This window comes from Tenrec ecaudatus, chromosome 10 (assembly GCF_050624435.1).
Source record: "Tenrec ecaudatus isolate mTenEca1 chromosome 10, mTenEca1.hap1, whole genome shotgun sequence".
In the NCBI taxonomy this organism is placed as follows: Eukaryota; Metazoa; Chordata; class Mammalia; order Afrosoricida; family Tenrecidae; genus Tenrec; species Tenrec ecaudatus.
In genome coordinates this window covers 76,957,801-76,980,340 of record NC_134539.1, presented here as the reverse complement: position 1 = coordinate 76,980,340, position 22,540 = coordinate 76,957,801, and the positions used below count along the sequence as shown (strand labels likewise).

Sequence of the window (22,540 nt, the reverse complement as noted above, 5' to 3'; positions counted from 1 at the left end):
CGCAGTACAACAAGCTGGCAGGCGAGAGGTGGGATCTTGCTTTAGGGTGGCACTTCCATTATAATTAATGAATCAATAATGATGGATTATCACTAGCTATGAGTCATAGTTTACATCGTACAGTTCTATGGGCTGTAACACATACATAATGGCATATGTCCATCCGTATAGCTTCATATGGAATAGTCTCATCGGCCTCAAAATCCCCGGTGAGTTGCCTGTGTAATCTAAATCCCAGGCAATCCCTGATATTTTTCACCGACTCTGTCATTGTACCTTTCTGAAGCGTCACATAGCTGGAACCAGGCACTATATTGCCTCTTCAGAGTGATTTCATTCCCTGAGCCGTATGCTATGGTTCTTTCAGCTATTTATTTTTCTGGTGTGATAGCTGATTTCTCCTTACCACTCAGTAACATTCCGTCGGGAGCCCTTCTGGCACAACAATGAAGCCTTCAGCTGCTAATGAAAAGGTCTGACAGTTCAAACTCACTCGGTAGCTCCAAGAGGTAAAGGAGCTGGCGATCAGCTGTCCTGGAGATTGTGACAAGGTGCCGCAGCATCAGCCCCGCCCCATATCGACCGTGTGCACAACAGGACAAAACACTGCCCGGGCCCAGACCTCCTAAAGGTGCTAGCTCTACTCTGTCACACAGGGTGCTGTGAGTGGAAACTGACTATCTCCTGGAAAGGTTGAGTGTTGTTCAATTTTTTTTGTACACTGTGTCAGTCTGGGTACTTTGGAGAAACAAATCCACAGAAACTCATGTATAAAAGGGTTTTATATAAAAGTTAAGTGCACACCAAGAACACATCCCAATCCACTGCTGCCCAAACCCAAAAGTCCAACATTAACCCATATGTCCAGCACCAATCCACAAAGTTCTCCTCCATCTCACAAAACACACGCAATGATGCCGACTGCAGGAGGAAAGCCGAGTCAGTGAAGGTGTAAATATCTCAGTGCTGGCAGGGGTCTCCACACGGCTGCTCCAGCACCCAGGGCTGCATCGGGGTAGGTCCATGTGGCTTCTCCTCAGGGATGTCTTTCAGGAAGTGAACCTTGCCAGCTAAATCTGGGAACTGGCTAAGGCAGCTGCACCCTGGTCCGACCATCAGAAAGCAAGAGACCTGAGAATTCGAAAGGCGAGGCTCACTGAGCCATTTATCCCTCGGCCCTTCAATTAACCCCACCTGTGTTTATGGGCCAGGTTGGCACAATAAACTAACCACCTCATACAGTGAGTCCATATATTCCATTGTATGGACGTACCACAGTTCATTTTCTCTCTCATCCATTGAATGACATTTTGTTTGCTCCCAGCTTTGGGTGATTAGAAAGCTACTATAAATATTTACATGGATGTTTTGTACAGAAATATATTTTCAACTCAACTGGGTACATATCTAAAAGTTGAATCTGATGATAAGATTCTATTTATTTTAGACGCATACTTCTAGCCCCAACCTAATAACAACTTAGCTTTTATGACATGCTTTTAAGAACAACTTAGCTTTCATGAAGAGATCACTGAGATATGAGTGCGGTAGCAACGTGTGGCGAAGAACTAGATAGAAGGTGCCTGGCTATCAGAAGCAATATCATCTGGGGGTCTTACAGGCTTGTCTTCACACAAGCAGCCTTCCAAGTGAGGCATCAACCAAGTCCACATAGAAGAAGCACATCAGCCTGTGTGATCCAAGGATTGTAAATAATAAAGCCCAAATCCGAAGGAGGGAATGGTACCAGAGCTTAAAGTGTGCACTTCTGGTCTGCAGAAGGCTATGGGCACAGTGGAAGCCTAAAATCCATCTGCAGAGCTCACCCACGGATTACGCCTCTAGGGACTTGGGGTGTAGGAATAGCGTTGTGATCAGAGGAGCACTATCAAGTCGACCGTGGTGGAGACAGGTGAAAATGCACTACCTCGTTTTATCGCCCTTTTGACCCATTCTAAAGTTGTTCCAGTTTAAAAAAACGAAGGGGAAATACACATGGGTGAAGCCTCTGCTGACTCTCTGACCACAGACCAGAGAGGCCAACACCCTTGAGATCAGGCAGAGTGTATTGGGAAGTGGGTTGTGGCATGCAGGTAGGTTAAACCTTAACACCTTACCATTTGCTCTCCCTTTGGACTTACTTTAAATCCATTCTAGTTTTTTTAGTATTTTCTGCCATCCTTTAGGTTGATGTTTTCCCTGTGAGTTGTTGCTTTAAAATGCTTTTCCGTACATGGAATCCAGGCTGGGTGAATCCAGAGAGGCAGTAACTGGATTGATGGGTCCTTGGGCCTGTGGCGGGGCAGGCTGGGGGTAATGGGGAGCAGCTAACAGGGAGAACAAGAAGGAAGAAAATGTTCTCACATTAATTGTAGAGATGATTACACAACTCTTCTTAAGATGACTGAACGATTGGATTGTCAGATTTGTGAATTATATGCCAGTAAAATGGTTGTTTAAAAAGATGATGTTTAGCTTTGTAAGAAACTGCCCAACCACCTTCCAATGTGGCTGGACAAGGTGGCCTGTCTCTGGGATCGACAGTGCTGCACTGTCTTTCATTTCTGACGGGATTTTTATCTCCTCCCTCCCCTCCCCCACTCCCACCCCTGCCTCCCCGTCAACCTGGTTAGAGGTTTATCCATTTTGTTGCCTTTGGTTTTGTTAATGAAACCCACTTAGAAAAACAAAACAAAACTGAAAAACCCCACTGTGTTATACACAGTGTTTTAAAAAAAATATTTTTTTAATATAACATTTTATTGCTTAGATGGTTTGATTAGATGTCTCTTCACGCTTTGCTTCAACAGGGCGACGCAGGCCCCAGTGGCTTGGATAGGCCGATCCCTTGGTTTTGGATATGCAGGTTGTTCCCTTTCTTTCTCTGATGTTTGTACAAATCTCGAATTGTCGCCGTAGCATACATTCCTGGAAGTGGAATTGCTGAGTCAGAGTCAGGGACGGCGGCTATTTATTGCCAACTGCTCACTGGGAAAGGCTGCTCCCACTCACACGCTGCCCGGCAGTTTCTGGGCGCCCACTCCCTCCCTCCTTTGCCAACACCGGGTATGGAGAAAACACGTGGCCAATTTGTTTGGCGCTTCTTTGATGACTTGTAGCGGGGAGCTGCTCCTGTGTGGACTCCGGTAGCCTGTTCTCTCATGGCACTGCCTGGTTTGGCCCTTTATCTTCTCTTTTTTATTGGTTTTGAAAGTGCCAAACAGGTTGAAGAGATCACTATTTATCGTGCGACTGACTGTGCACAGCATTTTGAATCTTTACAACCCCCCTTCCATAAGAAGGTCGGATTTGTTTGTGAAGTGGGAAGTGATCGGTCAAGAGCCACACCGTACAAGAGGGAGTAACCAGGACTGAACCCAGGCCTCTGGGGACCGGGCTGTGTCAGAGGCTGTGCTCTATCTATGCTGGGAGCTCAGTGCCATCCCTCTTCCTCTTGGGACTTCCGCTCCTTTGTGGCCAAATTTCAGCAACCCTGACGTCCTCCATGTTTCCATGCAGACAGGTGGGACAGGATGGGTTTCCCTGGGCCTCACCCTGCAGGGGAGGACCGTGGTTCAGGGATGGAATCCTTGCCTTCCAAGAGGCAGCACCGGTTAGATGCTCAGCCAATGCAATTCCTGCATAGCTTCCACTCACCTGCCAGCAGACACTTACAAGCTGCTATGGTGCTGAACAGGCTCCGGCAGCGCTTCCAGATTGAGACAGACTAGGAAGAAAGGCCTAGAAATCTACTTCCAAACCTCAGCCAAGTGAAAACCTCAGGGGCCCCAATGATCTGATAGGAAGCTGATCACGGGGGTGGGGCAGGAGTGGACAGCGTGCTCTGTTGTGTATGGGGTTGCCAGGTGTCTGCATGCCACCTCACTGGCAGTTAGCCCTGGCCAAGCCTGGCAGCAGCAGCAGCTTCCTTATGTTACATTAAGTGAGGCAAATCTTTGAAGGGCAGTGTGGGCAGATGGGTCACAAGGTGGCTTAAGCTCACCTGGGGGAGTCGGGAAGGAGATGATGATTAACACCTCCATGGAGACTTACGGGGTGACCAGGACAGTGGGGGGCACAGGAAGAGGAGGCAGGCAGCATTCGTCATGTGTAAACACGCAGTAGGCACATTCAGAGAGGTATAAAGAACTAGCACCGACGAAACAGCCCACATTCCTCTGGTTCCTGAATGCTTCCTCCCCCACTGTCATGACCCCAATTCTTCCTTACAACTCCAGCTAGACCGGAGCATGCACACTGGTACAGATAAGAGCTCTCGACACACAGAATCCAGGACAGATAAACCCCTCAGAGCCAATAATGGGAGTATTGAGAGCATGAGGGTAGGGGGAAGGTGGGGGGAGAAGGGAGGACTGATCACAATGATTGTCATATAACTGCTCCCCTCCCTCTGGGGGCGGGGGGGGCGACGAACAAACAACAGAAATCTGGGTGAAGGGAGACAGCAGTCAGTGTAAGATATGAAAAAAATATATATACAAATTATCAAGGGCTCATGAGGGAGGGAGGGTGGGGGAAGGGTAAAATGAGCTGATACCAAGGGCTCAAGCAGAAAGAAAATGTTTTGAAAATGATGATGGCAACATATGTACAAATGTGCTAGTGTTAGTCTGAGTACTTTGGAGAAACAAATCCACAGAAGCTCATGTGTAAGACAGAGTTTTATATAAAGGTTAAGTGCATATCAAGAAAACATCCCAACCCAGTGCTGCCCAAACCCACAAGTCCAACATTAACCCATTAACCCGTATGTCCAACACCAATCCATAAAGCCCTCCTCCACCTCACAAAACAGACACAATGATGCCGACTGCAGGAGGAAAGCCGAGTCAGTGAGCATGTAAGCATCTCAGCGCTGGCAGGGGTCTCCACACAGCTGCTCCAGCACCCAGGACTGCCTTAGGGTAGGTCCATGCGGCTTCTCCTCAGGGATGTCTTGCAGGAAGTGAGCCTTGTCAGCTGAAGCAGGTAACTGGTTAAGGCAGCTGCACCTGGTTCAACCATCACAAAGCAAGAGACCCGAGAACTCGAAAGGCGAGGCTCACTGAGCCATTTATCCCTCGGCCCTTCAATTAACCCCACCTGTGTTTATCAGGCAGGTTGGCACAATAAACTAACTAACTCAGTGCTGGACACAATGGATGGGTGTAGGGATTGTGATAAAGAGCTGTACGAGCCCCCAAGTAAAATGATTTTTTTAAGATATGAAAATAATGGTAATTTATAAATTATCAAGGGTTCAGGAGGGAAGGAGGGTGGGGAGGGGGGAAATGAGCTGATACCGAAGGGCTCAAGTAGAAAGAATGTTTTGAAAAGGATGATGGCAATATAGGCACGAATGTGCTTGACACAATGGATGGATGAATTGTGATAAGATCTGTAAGAGCCGCCAATAAAATGATTTTAAAAAATAGAAATGCATCCTAATGACCCCTTAACATGCAGAATGTGATCTGCTCCACATGGATCCAAGCTGCAAAGCAGACTCCTGCTGGCATGGAGGCCGTGCGCGTTCACAAGGGAAGGCAGCCTGCACCGGGCGTGGCTCCGGGAGCCGTTGTCCCAGCAGCCTGTGCTGGGGTCGTGTCTCTGGGTCAGTTTGGTGACTCTCCCCCCGCGCAGACTGCTTCATATGCTATTTTGTGAGTCTCATATACTGTCAAATCGACCCGAACTCACTGCTATTGAGTCAATTCTGACTCGTCACGACCCCATCGGACACAGTAGAACTGCCCCTGTGGGCTTCTGCGATTGTCAGCCTGGTCTTTTTCCCACGGGCATGCCAGCAGGGAGTCCACTTACGTTGCTCCTGCACTGGGGAATCGCAGGGGCCTTTACTGCACCGCTCAGTTCACTACCACGGATCTGGGACCAAGTGGCACTTCGTCTGAGGTGTGCCTGGATTTTACCTTCTTTCTCTTTCCCCATCTTGTTCGTCCAAATCTGGCAGGTATTTGATGCTTACAGCACATCTCCGTTTTGACCGGCCATATTTCATGTTCTCAATAGTCACATGTGACAAATGGCGACCTTGTCAGATGGGGGCAGGGACCTGGCAGGGGACGCAGACTACTTAGAAGGAAGGCCTGGCAGGCTGAGACTGTCTTGTTAGATGAGGCAGGAGAGAAACTGGCCCCTCCCAAGCCACACCAGCCCTACGGGCCTGCTAAGAAGTCTAGACTTCCCACTGGTGGTGGGGTGACTTGAGCACCAGGCTGCGAATACCAAGGTCAGCAGTTCGAATCCACCCGCTGCTCTTTGGAAGAAAGATGATGCTGTCTGTGCTTATAAAAACATAGTTTGGGAAAGTCTGTGTGACAATTCTCCTTTGTCCTGTATGGTCACTGGGTCACAATTGACTAGAAGGTAGTGGAAAGAAAAAGAAACAAACAAGCGAAAGACATCGTCCTAGAGCCAGGAGAAGGGGGCCCCCGAGGAGGGATGTGATCACATTGTGTCGGGAAAACCTCACTCTGGATACAGCTTAGGATCCCCCATCCTGATGGCATAGTGGTAATATGTTGGCCTGCTGACTGCAAGGTTAGCAGTTTGAAAGCACTAGCTGCTCCTTGGGAGAAAGATGAGGTTTTCTACTTCTGTCAAGGTTGCTAAGAGACAATTGTATGACAGTGAGTTTGGTTTTGGGTTGCAGCTTTGAGCTGGATTTGACTGTGGGGAGGGGAGTTACCCCAGGAGCTGGGCGGGCAGGGGGCCGAACGGGGTAAGATTTCAGGGTTTGTGGCAGCTGCGTGAGAAGCTATGGTGGAGAGAGTTTTCAGATTCAAGAGCTATTTACGGAATGGAACCCAAAAGATTGGATGAGGATTGTGGGGTGAGGGAGGGGCCAAGGATGCTGCAGAGTTCTGGCGTGAGCAGTCCGGTATGTGAGGGACCCAGAAAACCCAACCCAGCCTGCTGTCATCGGATGGATTCTGATTCCCAGAGGTCTCCAGGACAGAGCAGAATGCTCCCCATCTTTTCCGAAGCAGAGCCTCAGCCCCACCCCTGTTGATGACGACTGGTGAGATCCTTCAAACGGCTTTCTCCACGCGTATATGTTTAATGGGCTATTTTATACATACTGGTTTATAACCTGCCTTTTAAAAGCAATGGCGTCAAATTCAGCATCTTCACTTAGGCTCCTCATAGAGATCTCAGATCCAGCGTTCGAATTCATGACCTTCCTCTAAACCTGGTCTTTAAGTGGGCCCCATCTTGAGAAGCACATCCCTCCCCTCATTGCCCTCAGCAGCCCCCAGAGGTTGCCCTTGGACTCCTCTCTACCCTCCCACCAAGGGGCCATTCACCCTCCCAAACTGAGTCCATTGCCCTCCTCCATCTCTGGCTCCTCTTCATCTCCGAGGCTACCCTAGCCCCAAATCCGCTGCCTTTGGGCCAATTCCATCTCATGGTGACCTCCTGGGTAACAGAGCAGGTTTCTCCACAGTGTTTCCTTGGCTGTACTTTTCATGGAAGCAGCTTGCCAGGCCTTTTATCCGTGGAGCTTCTGGGTGGTTTCGAACTGCCAGCCTTCAGGTTGGCGCAAACAAAACAAACTCACCTCCATCGAGTCGATTCCGACTTGCTGCAACCCCATAAGACAGCATAGCACTGTCCCTGTGGGTTTCTGAGACCACATCTCTCAATGGGAGTAGACACCTCATCTTTCTCCCAGGGAGCAGCTGGTGGTTTTGAACGGCTGACCTTGACGTTAGCAGTTCAATGTGTAACCCCCTGTGCCACTGCTGACCTCAGATCACCTGTGCTGCCCAGGGACCACTCCTCCTAGCCCAAGCCTGGCCCAGCATCTTCAGCAAGCGCACCAGGCTTCCCATCAGGCTTCCCACCTTTATTTTCTTCCTTCCTCAATGTGCACAGCAGTAGGAGGGGTTCTCCTAACGTGCTCAGGGCATGCCATCCGGGTTGAAGGCAGGCTGCCCATTTTTCCTCACTCAACTCCTGTAGCACCAAGAAGTGGAACTATTGTTCCCAGGAGAACAGGGTGTTCTCAGGGTATCAAAGAGCCACTCTGAGCCCTTCACCGGGGCCGTTCAGGCCGATGCACTTGTAGCTGATGGGGGCAGCAACCCTGTGGGCCAAAAGCCAAATCAGGAAAGAGGCTAGGGCTGGGCTGGTGCCAAAGTCCAGCATCTTCCCAGTGGCCTGAAACACCCTACGGGGCTTGCCTGGCTGCTCCTATGCTTCACCCTCCCTCTTCTCTGAAACGCTTTCTTCCAGCGACTCTCGGGAGGGATGGCCCCTCCCTCACTGCCACCCACAGCCCTGGGTGCTCCAGCGGCCAGTCCTCATGCCTCTGCTCTTCTGGGGCTACTTTCTGCTTTGGTGGTCTCATCCTGCCTCTTGGCTTTCATCTCCAGCGACACCAGAATTAAGCCCACTTATCCTTGGACCATCGCCGAACCCCTGACTTCTGGATCACCTGCTCCCTAGCCTCACCACGTGGCTGTCCTCCTTCACATGTCTCAAACCAGGCTCCAAACCCGCCCAGTGCCCAGCTTGCTCTGGGCAAACCCTTGGCAAAGCCCTCTGTCTTTATCTTATACCCCACTCCAGCCCTGAAGGCAATCTATCAGGAAGTCCCTTGGGCTCTCCTATCAACAAAGAATTTGCATCTAACCAAATCGTCTGCGGCCACCCTGGGCCTTGTCACTACTGCCCTGGCTGGCTTCCACTAGGTCCTGGTTTCTACCTGGGCCTGTCTAGGGTCCATTCTCCACACAGCAGCCAGAAGGTCTGATGAGCTACTATCCGCTCCTTCAACTTGACCCCCAACCTTAGCCTCACCCTCTAAACTCAGTTTCAACGCAAGCCCAAGCCCTGTGAGCGCCTGCCTGACTCCCAGGGTAGGTGATATTTCCTCCTCAGTCCCGCCCCCATTCTCTTCAGGTCATTGAATGAGGCTTCTTGGTGGCCCCAGTTAAAATCTCACCCTCATCCCTCAGGATTCCCTGTATCTCAAAACTAAATAATGGTGTGCGTGGCTCCAAAGAGAAAAAGAGGAAAAGTCAAGTTGAAATGGATTTGGAATCTTTAATGACAAACAAGCTCATCTCAATAAAAACAAAATCTCACCTCCTCCTGGACCTCAGCTTCATTTTTATCGTTTTCATCTTCTGACACTTTATCTATGCGACTCATGCGTGTCAGTCATTGACTCAACTGTAAGCTCCATGATGGGAGGTCTTTTTGTCCATATCCCCTGAGACCTGGTACATTGTTAAAGCCAAGCATAACCAAGAATTCACCGCCATTGAGTCAGTGCTGACTCAGGACCCTGTAGGACAAGGTAGAACTGGCCCCTGTGGGTTTCCCTGACTGTAACTCTTGATGGGAGTGGCTGGTGGTTTTGAACTGCTCACCTTGTAGTTAGCAGCCCAATGTGTAACCCACTGACTGGGCCACCAGGGCTCCCTTTGGCACATTGTAGGTGCTCAATGAATGTTTACTGACCAACAGGATGGATCTGTTAAACCTTCCTGACTCCCTGCTGTGTTCTGTTCTCCCAGCTCCTGCTCTGGTTTTCATGGGGGCAATTTTGTGATTTCTTGTGGGGCAGAGTGTGTTAGGCCTGACTCCCTCTCGACCAGTGGTTCTTAAGCTGTGGGTCTCGGCCCCTTTGGGGTCAAACAACCCTTTCACAGGGGTCGCCTAAGACCATCAGAAAAACATAACTATTTCACAATATACAATTATAAATTGTTTTGCGATTCATCACTATGCTTTAATGATGACCAATTTGTAACAATGAAAATACATCCTGCATATCAAATATTTACATTACAATTCATAACAGTAGCAAAATTACAGCTATGAAATAGCAATGAAAATAATCTTATGGTTGAGGGGGGGGGTCACCACAACACGAAGAACTGTATGAAAGGTTCCCAGCATGAGGAAGGCTGAGAACCACTGCGTTCTAGACCCGAAGACCTAGGAGGAAATGGACCATGTGGGTCCCGGTGGCACCTCCCAGTGTCCACCACAGCACCTGTAATCTTTGGATGCTGTGTTAGGCAGGGTTCTCTAGAGAAACAAAACCAGGGAACTTATATATAGGTTTATAAAGCAAGAAGGACTATAGTAGCTAATCAGTCCACATCGCAGTATAGCGAGGGCCCAGTTCAACTCACTTTCTTGGAACAATTAATATACTAGAAGTCCTTCAACTCCTGTGGGCTGCCGGGTCCAAGGTCAAGGAAGCAGACAGCTGAGTCCTCCCTTGGGCAAAGCAGGCAGAGTTGGCTCACAGGCAGCAAGCAGCAGGGCGAGTCAGCGACAGTCAGTTGCTTGGGAGCTTAGCAAAGCAGGGACATCGAACTCAAGCAATGCAAGGCGACAGGATCCACCAGCATCCAGCTCAAGCAATATACACACCAGCAATGTGGCGAAGCAGGTCTCCAAAGAGCTGCAAGGTCTAGCGGCAAGATCCACGGGTTAGCTTGGCCCACAGGAAGTGTAGCCCACAGGTTGCAGCAGAGAACTAGCTAAAGCAGTCACATGCTGGTCCAATCACCAGGGGGAGGGGTGGGCCTTGCAGAGCCATTTATCTTTTTGCCCTCCAATCAAACTGTGACCCAATTAATCCATGTTTCTATTGGCCAGGTTGGCACAATAAACCACAGAGGCTAACTGCAAAGTCAGCAGTTCAAACCCACCAACTGCTCCAGGGGAGAAAAATGAAGGTGTCTGCTCCCATGAAGGTTTACAGCCTAGGAAACTCTACGTAGGCTCACTCTGAGTCAGAGTCAGAGTCAAGTCAATGGCAGTGGGCTTGGTGGCTTGTTTGGTATTCTTAACAGAAGCTGACCACCAGGCTTTTCCTTTGCGGCACTTCTAGGTGGATTTGAACTCCCAGCCTTCACGTTAGCCCTAAACCCACTGCCATCCAGGGATGACCCTGAAGGTTAGCAGTTGAGAGTAAATTATACGGGCCACCTAGTGACCCAGTACCTGGGCAGCAGCCAAGAAAAAATTCACAGGCTGGTCTGGCCACCTCTGGGCCTCTCACTCTAAGGTGGTCCCCAGGGGTAAGGGGACATCCTGTTCACCAGTCTAAACCAGACTCCTTCAGCTTGGAGCACTGCCTCAGCCCTCCCCACTTCCTCTTCAAAATGAACTCACACAGCCAAGGAAGATGCCGCAAGTACATCCCATAGGAAGGGCTGCTGGGGTCTGGGGCTTGGGCCAGACCTTCAGGGCAAAAGCTGAACCAAACACGTTTGAAGGTAGGAGGGGGTGTTTGGGCCGAAAAGCACTCTGGGCCCTGCCCCTGGTTCCTCTGTCTCCCCAGTGCCTCTGAGGTCTGACTCTGCTCTCTGTGCTAAGAAGTGCAGAAAGAGACCCCACCCATCTCCTCACCCCTGGCAGGCTGAGAGAGAGGCAGGCCTCACCTTCCCATCCTGTCGCAGCTCCCAGAACCACCAGCCCCTTCCTCCATGCTTAGCAATCACAGCCACTTCAAGCCTGGCTGTGCAGTCCGGTCGGTAGACTTCCTCCCTCAGGGAGCTTGCAGCCCAGCGGAGGAGGAGCCAGGGCCACACACAGTGACTAAGTGAACCATCCGATGATAAGTTTGTGATAGTTGCCAAGGAGCAGAGAGGGCTGGACAAAGCCTCCAATGGGTGGGGTGGCCAGAGAGGACGAGCAGGACCCCGCCTCCCCACCCCACCTTTGTTGGTCCATTCAGGTGGAGTTCTGGCTCCTCAGCCCTAACCCATGAGGCCCACCGGTTCAGAAGCCAGAGAGCTTTCTAAACTCAGATCTAACCCTGTCGTCGCCCCCTTGTTAAATCCTTTCGTGGGCTCTGGCTACCAGAGTGTCATTCTCTTGGAGAGAAGGTGGGCAGGGGAGCATAACAGACCTGCCCTCTTGCGGACCTCGGATCATACTTCCTGGGCCTCCTTTCTCCTGGAACCTTGTCCAAGGAGACAGCGCTGCCCCCCGGGGTTCTGGCCTGGCCTCCCTCCACCGGCTTTGCTGCGCCCCAACTCTAACCCCTGCCCCTCCTACCCTTGGAGGTCACCTTCCCCCAGGCCTCTTGAGTAGGCACCCACCAGCACAGCAGGCGACAGCCTGCGTCGCTGCGCCCTGCCCCCGCCCCGTGAGCGCAGGCACCGCGCCTGTCCTGGTCCCGGCCGCGTCCCCAGCGGTTCACGCAAACGTGTCGAATGAATGAATCTCCCCGGGTAGGGGCTGGGCCGCCCGCCGTCAGATCGGCTCCCGCGGCCGGTTCCACCGACAGCGCGCCGGAGGGCCGGGAATCGGCTCCGGGCGTCTGGTGGCCCCTTCCCCCGGGCCGCCCAAGGAGAAGGGAAGCCCAGGGCCTCCCGGCCCAGGCTGGGCTGCGGGCGGGCGGGTGCGGCGGGGGAGGCGCCGGGCGCTGAGTGGCGGCTCCGGGTCCACCTCCCGGCGCGCCGGTGCGGGCGGGAGGCGGGAGGCGGGGAGCGCAGGGGCGGCGGCGAGAGGGAGCGCAGCAGCAGCGAGCATGTGCCGCGGCGCCCAGTAACCAGGGACGACCGCGGCAACGCAGCGGCCGGCTCGCGCCCAGCCCAGCCCAGCCCAGCCCAGCCCAGCGCAGCTCCGCGCCGCGGCGCCCGGAGAGGGCGGCGGCCCAGGGCCCGGGCCTGCGTGCGGCTGCCTCGCGCCCCGGCCCCGCGCTGCGCCCAGGGCGCCCGAGCAGCGGCGAGCAGCGCCGCGCGGCCACGGCGCAGACAAAGGCGCGGCCCCGGCCCGGCCCGGCCCGGTCCGCCGCGCCCTCCGTCCCCCGCCCGCGGCCCGCCCCGGCCCGCGCGGCCGAGCCGCTCCCGCTGGGCGCCCCGCCGGGGTCCGGCCCGGGGGCGGGGGCCGCGGGCGCCGAGGATGGGGAAATCCAACAGCAAGCTGAAGCCCGAAGTTGTCGAGGAGCTGACCAGGAAAACCTACTGTGAGTGCGTGCGTGCGTGCGTGCCGGGACCCCCGCCCAGAGCCCCCTCCGCGCCTCCCGTGCCCCCTCGCACCCCTCCCCCATCACACTGTCACCTCGAGCCCGGACTCGCTCTTCCGCACCCCCACCCTCTCCACCCCACTCCACGCCGCCATCCTCCCGCGCCATTCCCTCCCTGCCACTGTCCCAGGCCCCTGGGAGCCTCCGGGCCGCGCCCCCAGCTTCATACCTGGCCCTATTGTTCTAGAAGGCCCCCCACCCCCTTTCAGTCCGGGGAGGTCTGCTGCCTGTCAGAGATCGCAGGGCCACCCCCTGGCCGGGCCGGAGAGCCCCTACCCACCCGCGGTCCTCTCACCACAGAACTATCCAAAAAGGCAGGGGCGAGGCGAGGCGGGGGGGGGGGGGAGGTGTTAGGGTAGGGGGAGCGAGGTGATTTGGGGAGGGGATGCCCGGTTGCAGTGGCTGGGCTGCGCGGTAGGTGATTCATGCATCACGCTGCTGCTGATGCTGCTGCTGCTGCGAGGTTGGCCTGTCGCCCCCTCCTTGGCCCCGGATCGTGTGTGTGTGTGTGTGTGTGTGTGTGTGTGTGGTGGGGAGGTACTGGAGATTCGTCAGAGGTCGGGGCTCTAGCAGCCTGTGTGGGGAAGGGTCCAGGACACCCTGTTAGCTGTAGGATTTACAGGCAGAATTCCCCTCGTGCCCGAGCGCACGTCGCCTTGCCCATCTGTCAAACTGCGGAATGGGTCTGCACGCACGGGTGCCTGAGCTGTTGTCCGTGCATCTTCATAACCCAGGGAAGAGCAGCTTCTGGCCATTGCTGACTTCTCTAGCCCGGAGATGCCGGGCCTCACCCACACTGCCCGTCCAACTTCCCAACTCTTTAGTCCCCAGCAGCATCAGTTGCTCCATTCCAACCCCTCCCTTGCCCTGCTGCCTTTTGGAAAGGCCCCCTGCAGAGATTAGATTTTTGGGGGGAGGGGGCTGGAACTTGGGGGAGGACTAATGACTTTTTAGTTTGGAAAGCCTTTGGCCTGGTTGTTTGACCTGGGTGGGTTCAGTGCCCCTGGTGGGAGCTGGGAATCAGATCTGGCAGCGGTGTGGGGTCTGGTCCCTCAGCCCCCTCCTCCCTGGAGGCAGGCAGAGGTGGACAGCTGGCCCCAGGTGTGGATGGAGGCACAGGCCCAGCTTCTGGTGCATTGCACCCCTTCAACTCCATTGGTCTCCCAGGCATGTTTGCAGGTCTCTCCTAGCCCATGTTGATGGCCATGACCCGCACCTCGTGTGCTGGGAACAAAGGGGACTTGCCCAGTGGGTCTGGCTTCTGTACTTGCTCTTCTCCAGAGCAGCAAGCACCTCACATCCCACCTCACATCCTAACATACAGTTCCAGTAGCTACTGGATGAGGGTGAGGCTTCCAGGACCCGGGTCTCTCTCCCATCCTGGGCTGCTCTTAGTGCCCTTCCTAGGCCTGCGGCAAGCTTCAGGTGGACTTTCTGGGTCCAGGGCGGCAGAGGACCCTTGGGCTTTAACTGGGAGTGGTGGGCGGTGAGCTGCACGGGGCACTTCCATTGGGTTTGGAGCAGGGAGGGGCGTGGCCTCCGGAGCCTGGGAAGCCAGGCTTCCTGCTTGTGAGCTTCGGACTCTTTGCATGAGGAGCCCTCACCCAGCCCCTCGGAACGGTGGGTACTGTGACCATCCTCATTTTGAGATGAGGATACCAAGGCTCTGAGAGACCAGGGGTGCACGCACCCAAGATTCCACAGCCGTGTACAAGATGGCGCCAGGACATGAACTTGGGACCCTCTGGCTCCAAAGCTCCACGCAGAGAGTCCCGCGGGAGGGCCTTTTCCTGTGTGCACCGTGCTCTGGTACCTGGTGGGAGAGCCTTGTGCTGGTGGACTGTGCATGGGGAGGGCCCGGGGCAGGCCTGGGGCAGACCTGTCAACTTTGAGAGAAGTTGTCTCAATACGGCTGGGTTTGTGAGGATCGGGCCCCAGTGATGCTGTGCTGGTGAGTTTTGAAAGCCTTTGGAGGCATGGAAATGTTCTGATCTGTGGGAGAGTTGTTTGACTGCTTTTTCTCTGAAGAAGCCCTTCTTAGGGTGGTCCTGGTGGAAGTGGTGGGTACAGATACCTCCCGTCTGTCTGTCCTATTGCTGGAAGATCCCTCAGGCCAGGGCTTTGTCTGTTTGCTTATCAGCTGTATTCTCCATGAGCTAGCACTTAGTAGGTCCACAGATGGTGGTTGAATGACAAGACCTCCAATTGGAAACAGAGAGACCGCCTCCTGCTTGATTCTAAGACCCCCTCCTTCCACTCCATGAGCTTCCTTCCAAAAAAGTACTCAGTTTTGGAGGATTCTGGGTACAAGCTTAAAAGACAAGCCACTGAGGCAGGAGTCTCAAATGTCAGAATCACCTGGAAAATGCTTTAAACATGGAAAGGCCTGGATTCCCCCCCGGAGCTAAGTCTTGGGGTCTGGGCCAAGGTCTGGGAATTGACGTCCTTAACAAGCATTTGTTGTACAGTTTGAGGTTCTGGGAAGCCCCGGTGAAGAACCTCAGCTGACGGAGTATCCTACTGGAAGCATCACCTGGTATCCTAGCCCACCTTGTGCCCAGCTGGCTAAAACTCTGAGGGGGCCCACTGGGGAGTCCCAGATATTCTCACCTGAGCTGGCATAGGGTTCTGCCTTGGTAGTGGTTCTGCTCCGTGGGAAAGGCTGTGCTGAGTGAGTGTGCGTGTGTGTGTGTCGGCAGGGAAGGTCTGAACATTGCAGCTGCATGGCCTTGGCCAGACGCGTCTGGACGCAGCCTAGCTAAAGACCTCCATCTTCCAGGCGCAGGCCTGCAGCACAGACTCTTTCCTCCTCTGCAGATAAATAGCCACAAAACAGTTCTGTTTTTTTCCAATTGCCAGTACCCGTAACCTAATCCCTGCCCTCCCCAGCACATTTCCCACCCAGGATCCAGCAGCAGGAGGACGGAGGGTGGGTGGGGGGGGTGGAGAGGTGGGGGGTTGGAGGCGGCCCCACTGAGCCAGAGTAATGGTCGAGGTTTTGCCAGCGCCTGGTTTCTCTGGTATTTGGCCCACTTTCTCCCAGCTTGTTGTGGAAGCCGGTGGCCTCCCTGTGCCCAGGCAGTGGGGCGGCCATCTAACAGCCGCCCCCCTTTACCCAACGAAGCCCCCAGTTGCCTCATCTGTAAAGGGATGTCACCTTGATGTCATCAAGGGATGTGGGAGTTAGCAGGAGCATTTGCCTACAGAGTTGGGCTTAATGCCTAGCAGATGGTACCAAACCCATCAACCCCTGGCGTCGATCTGGTCCAGACTTCTGTTGGTACTGTTATGTGGGGCAGGGAGTTGGTTCCAGCTCATATGACCCATGTCCGACAGAGCAACCACTGCCCGGTCCTGTGGAGTCCGGCTCAGTCATCCTAGGGAGGATGACTGAGGCTGTGATGGCTTTTCGTGTTTTTTGTAGAATATTCTTGTCGACACATCTTACTCGTTCCAATATGTCCATTCACATACAGTTCTCTTGTTCAACCCATCGGGTGGGGTGGGTGATACCATCATCAGCGCCAACAACTCCCCTCTCCCTCCCTTCCCCCCAGTTGTTTTTAATTTTTAATTTCTCGTGTGACCTGTCCTGGCAGTGTAGTCGTTACATGTTTGCCTGTTAGCCTCAAGGCTAGCAGTTCGGAACTACCACCTGCTCGCTCCTCGGGAGAAAGACAAGGCTTTCTGCTCCGTAGGAAGTTCCAGTCTCGGAAACTCACACGGGCAGTTCTACCTTGTCCCATAGGAGAGCTCTGTGTGGGAATTGACCTGGCGACAGTGACCTTTTTTTTTTTTTTAAACTTTTGAGGCCTGTCCTTGATTGCCAGGCACAATGATACAGCAGCGAAGGAGAGCCAGACCTCTTGCCACCTGGTGGGAACCCCATTGTGTCATCCGAAAACCCAGCTTACTAGCAGGGCTCAGTTCCTTTCTGGTCTGAGCTGCATCCATGTAAACACTTCAGGGGGCCACACAAGTCTAAACCAGTAGGCCCCCCTGTCACTCCTCCCCCAGGCTTGCAGGCACCCCAGAGATCCTCTCTCAGGCACTCAGGATGGCCACCTCCTCATTGTTGCTCTTGGTCAGCCCAGACAAGGCCTTGACCTTGTTTGCTGACCTTGAGTCTCTTCTGCTGTGTTTTCCCCCTGATGCCCAGAATGCTGCCTGGCATGCAGCAGGCAGTGGGAGGGAAGGAGTGGAGGGCAGGTCTGGGTAGCCTGAAACTAAGGCCTCTGTAACTCAGAGTGGAGACTGGGTCCCTGGCTGGGGGTCAGGGTCCGGGGCTCAGGGATACTTGGAGTTGCCAGCCGGGCTAGTCATGACTTTGAGCTGGGCATCTGAGAGAAGACTGTTTATCCTGGAGTCTCTCCAGTTCCTATAACAACGGGCTGGGTCCTAACTCAGGCTCTGTGAGCACGGTTTGCATTATCTATAATGTCTTCTCCCCAGTGACACCATGGACCAAATGGGGGGAGTGTTTGGAGGTCCAGGGAGCCAGCTTGAAAGGAGATGCTTGGCAACAGTCTTGGGGAGGGCAGGCAGTGGGGGCTTGGGGAGCAAGCATCCTGGCCCTGGCCCTTTCAAGTCCATGAGAGAGGCTTGCCTTTCCTCACCTGGAAAATGGCCATCATAGGAGGGCCAGTCTTGAAGAGCGAGGGGTTGTGAAGAGTTTAGCATTGTGCCTGGCACTGAGGGGACCCTTTAAACCTCTTGTGGCAGAGGTGGCCCCCAGGGATGAGGGGTGAAAGCTTCTCTCCCTTAGAGCAGGTTTGGCAGAGCCTGCACAGCCTGACCCTTTGTTGTGCAGATGGAGAAGTTGCCCTGGGAGCAGGTGGGCAGAGAGCTAGAACTAGTGCAGGAGGGTACAAGGCCCAGGCTGCCCGAAGCACTAGTTCCAGCTCTTTCTGCCTCCTTGGCCTTCTTGCTTAATGTGACCCAGCTCCTCCTTTCCCCCACTTCCACCTTAGAGGTGCCTTCCATTCGAATGCTTGTATTTCTCTGTGCCAGGTGAAGGTGAAGGTTAGTTTTCTTAGCAGGGACCTTGGGATTGGACTGAACCTCCTCTGCCCCCAAGGCCAGGTCGGAGCCCCTTTGGGGGAAGGTGGGAGCAGTGGAAACAGTACTGGTGAGGTGGGTGAGCCTCATTAACTTCACCAAGAGGCGGGAAGACCCTGGAAAGGAATTTGGACATTTTCCAACATCAGTGGGGAGCCATACGTGGGGGCGGCGGAGACAGTTAAATTTGGATTGGGAAAGATTGTTCTTGGCTACAATCCGAAGAATAGATTGGAAGAGAGATTGGTAAATGGTGGCCAGGAATGATTGTAGCGATGAGTTGGTGGTCTCAGGGGGCACGGTGCAAAGGAGAAATGCTGGCTAGCTGTCTTTGGGAGGACGGATCAGTACAGCGTGGACTGTAGAGACCAGCAGTTATAAATGTGGGATTCTGTGGTGTTGTTGGTACCTGTGGGATGGTTCTGATTCATAGCAACCCCGTGTGTATGCAGAGCGGAACCTGAAACACTTCCTGGTCTCTTGTGACCCTGACAATCAGGCCTGTGTTTGCACCCATCGTGGCAGCCGTGGGGTCATTCCATCTTTCTGGGGGGCTTCCTCTTCTTTGGCGGACCCTTTACTTTACCAGGTGATATAGTTAGTTTATTGTGTCAACCTGGCCGATAAATACATATGGGGTTAATTGAAGGATGGAGGGATAAATGACTTAGTGAGCCTCGCCTTTCGAGTTCTTGGGTCTCTTGCTTTCTGATGGTTGGACCAGGGTGCAGCTGCCTTAGCCAGTTCCCTGCTTCAGCTGGCAAGGTTCACTTCCTGAAAGACATCCCTGAGGAGAAGCCACATGGACCTACCCCGATGCAGCCCTGGGTGCTGGAGCAGCCGTGTGGAGACCCCTGCCAGCACTGAGATGCTAACACGTTCACTGACTCGGCTTTCCTCCTGCAGTCGGCATCATTGCGTGTGTTTTGTGAGATGGAGGAGGACTTTGTGGATTGGTGTCCGACATACGGGTTAATGTTGGACTTGTGGGCTTGGGCAGCACTGGGTTGGGATGTTTTCTTGATGTGCACTTACCCTTTATATAAAACTCTCTCTTATACATGAGTTTCTGTGGATTTGTTTCTCTAAAGTACCCAGACTCACACACCAGGCATTTTGTCCTTCTTCCGGGACATCGTGTTAGTCTGCTGCCTCTCCTGATAATATGTTAAAAGTGCAAGAGACGACGTCTCTCCATCCTGGCTCCTAAGAAGCATTCTGCCCGTTTGCCTTCCCAGGCAGATTTGCCCAATCTTCTGGAAGTCCATGGAATATTCGAATTCTTCTTCAACTTTCCTGATTCATCACCCAGCTTTCGAGTGTGTATAAGTCTATTCCAAAGACCAGGACTGGGGTCAGGTGCACTTTCATTTTTAAAGTGATATCTTTGCACTTCAACACTTTCAAGAGAACTTTTTGCAGCAGGTTTGCCCAACATAATGTCATTCAATAGCTTAACTGCTGCTTCTGTGGTTTTGATTTTGTACCCAAGTAAAACGAGACCTTTGGCAGCTTCTGAAACCTCTCCGTTTTTCGTGATGCTGCCTATCAGTCTGGTTGTGAGGATTTCCCCACTGGATGTTGCAACGTAATTCATGCTTATGGTTCCTGTAGCCTGTGACCTTCACCGGGAAGCGCGGCAGGTCTTCTTCATGGTCAACGGGCAAGGCTGTGTCATGTGCATATTGCAGATTGTTAAGGCGCCGCCCTCCCATCCTGATGCTTCGTTTGTCCAGCTCGGCAGAGTGTTTGTTCAGTTTACACATTGAATAAGGATGGTGCAAGGATACCACGTGGCACATGCTTTCCCTGATTTTCAGTCATGCCCTCTTTCCTTGTTCTGTTCCAGGGCGACTTCTTGGTCCATGTACAAATTCTGCAAAGCACACGAAGTGTCTGGAATTCCTATTCTCAACCTTATCCATGAGATATGGATGTGCACAGTTGAATGCCTTGGTAGCAACTCGTCGGCAGTGAGTTTGGTCTTGGGTTTTCCTGTCTCTCTACTGTTTCGCTTATAGGATCCTTCAGTTTTACAACTGGGCGCGTGCATGTTTCATCAGTGCTTTCAGAAACATCGAGTGCGTGTCTTTCTCCTTTTGACTGGATCAGCGTCAGGCTGCAGGGGTCGGTACAGGTCTTCAGTGTTTTCCTCTGTGGCATTAGTGGTTCCTCTGGAAGTTTGCATAGTAACTGGTCTTTCTTGGAGGCGTATGGGCATTCCCCTGGCACTGACTGTGTTGCACTCTGGGATAGATCGTGAAACGTTCTTTTTGACCATGGCTACAATGCCATCTCTCTTCCACCCATCATTCCTGGCACAGTCAATCATACCGCCGTCTGATGCAAAGCGGCCCGAACCGGCCCATTTCAGCCTGCCGATGCCAAGGGTATCTATTTTCATGCGTTCCCTTTCACTTTGACAGCGTCCAATTTTCCTTGATTCATACTTTGTACATTCCATGTTCTGATTACTAATGACTGTTTGCAGCTGGGCCTTCTCATTTGAAGCCTTTGCTACATCAGCAAACACAAGGCCCGGAAACTGCCTCATGCGTGTCACCGGGGTTGCCTCTGCCCTGGGGAGGCCGCTCTCTAGTGGTAGTTTCAGTGTCTTCCATCTCAGAGACTATCTTGAACAAGTCCTGCTGCTATTTCTAAGGTGCTCTCAGGCCGGTTTTGCTAGAAATGGACGGCCAGGCCTTTCTTCCCAGTGTGCCTCTGTGTAGAACCCGGCTGAGACCAGCCCGCCCCTCAGCTGTCTGCTTGTTGTACGGGATACCATGCTGCCAGCGTTTCACAGACCAGCAGGGTCTCCATGCGACTATGAACCTTGTCATTTGCAAACCCTGTGAAAACCTAGTGATGGCGATTGCTTGCCCCAGGTTGTTACCTATTCTTTTTTTAAATCTATTCTTCTGTAAATGTAAATTCTTAATGATGATATCATATAAGGAGCCCTGATAGCAGAGTGGTTACGGACTGGGCTGCGATCTCCGAGGTTAACTGTTCAAAACCACCGCTCCTTTGGAGAAGGACAGGGCAACCCAGTCAAGGGTTACTGTCTGGGAAACTCAAAAGGGGCAGTGCGACCCTGTTTTACAAGGCCACAATGAGTCAGCATCCACTCAACGGCAGTGTGCTTTGAGTGAGTTATCATATGAATGCATTCTATTTTATTGAATCCCCGCCGTTGGGCATTTGGGCTGTTTTGTTCTCTAGCATTGCAAACATGCTGTGATGAATGGCTTCACAAAGTCTTCGCACGGGCAACACGGTGTTTCCGAGTGAAAGGCTGGGGATATTTTTAAAAGCCTGCTTTGGATTAAACATTGCCAAATTGCTCCCCAGAAAGTATGGTCCAGTTTACATTTTCAACAACAGTGGGTGAGAGAGACATGTCCGTTTCCCTGCATGTTTGCCAGCACTGGGTATTAATGGTTTCTCTTAATCATTGCCAGTTTTACAGAGGAGAAATCAGGGGGCTCACGGCCTCCATCTTCTCTTTTTTGATTACTGTTCGGTGGAGTCCTAGAGCCTTTGAGCTGGAGGAGACTTTTTTTTGGGGGGGGGTTGAATCCATTTTATTAATAAATCTGACATTTTTTTAAAAAGCAGTTTTATTGGCATATAAGTCACAAATCATATCATTCAATAGTTCATTCACATCAAGATGAGTTGTCAACCATCCCACAATACATTTTTGAGTAGTTCCTTCATTCTTGTACTCATCATTATTATTTTTTTAAAAATCTTTTTATTGGGGAGAGCTGTAGGAGACTTTTGAAGGCATGTGTCCAACGCCCTAATTTTACAAATGGGCAGATGGAGTCCCAGAGAGGCGCAGTCTCTTTCTGACAGTCACACAGCCAACACGTGGTAGGTTCTTAGGACAACTACGGTGCCAAGGTGTGTTGACACCATGGTGCGTGTTGGCACCCTGGGGTGTTAGAGTGGGACGAGGCTGGTCTTTTTTTCACTGACATTTCCCCTAATATGGTTGATATTCTAAATATAGCCAGCTCTCTGGTAAGGAAGGAACAAAGTTTACATTAAAAAGAGTACCCCGTGACTGTCGCTGTCAGAGGAGAGCAGCTGCCTGGCCTGCGTGTGGTCTGTTGACCAAGGTGAGAACGCTGTAAGTTAATGTGCAAAGTTTCTGGGTAACTTGAAATCCGGGTCAGCTTCCCAGCCGAGGGCAGGACAGTAGAGCGCTGAGCAGCGGAGCCCGTGAGGCCTGGTCGGAGGCCAGCCTGCTCTGTTCTAACCAGATGACCCGATGAGAGTCTTGCTTCTCTCAAGTTCTGGGTGTCGAGCTTGTGAGACAACGGCGGACAGGTACCTCCAGCCACAGGAACTAAGGCGTGGCTAACCCCAAACAGAACCCATCTGGCATCAAGGTGATTCCAACTCATGGGGCTCTTAGAGAGGGCTTCTAAGGGGGTGGGCAATCTTTAT

At 52.7% G+C, this 22,540-nt stretch overlaps 1 protein-coding gene across 3 annotated transcripts in view; it reads left to right on the top strand.

Annotated features, from left to right (window-relative positions):
- Positions 1 to 12,800: 12,800 nt before the first annotated feature.
- NCS1 (neuronal calcium sensor 1) overlaps positions 12,801 to 22,540 on the top strand; it is a 68,207-nt gene continuing 58,467 nt past the window's right edge. For 2 of the 3 annotated variants that reach the window (XM_075560633.1, XM_075560635.1), the window contains exon 1: positions 12,801 to 12,964. In XM_075560633.1, the coding sequence (XP_075416748.1) occupies positions 12,901 to 12,964 (64 nt within the window). In that variant the 5' untranslated portion in view covers positions 12,801 to 12,900. The remainder of the gene's footprint in view (positions 12,965 to 22,540) is intronic. The other variant, XM_075560632.1, reaches the window with a different exon arrangement.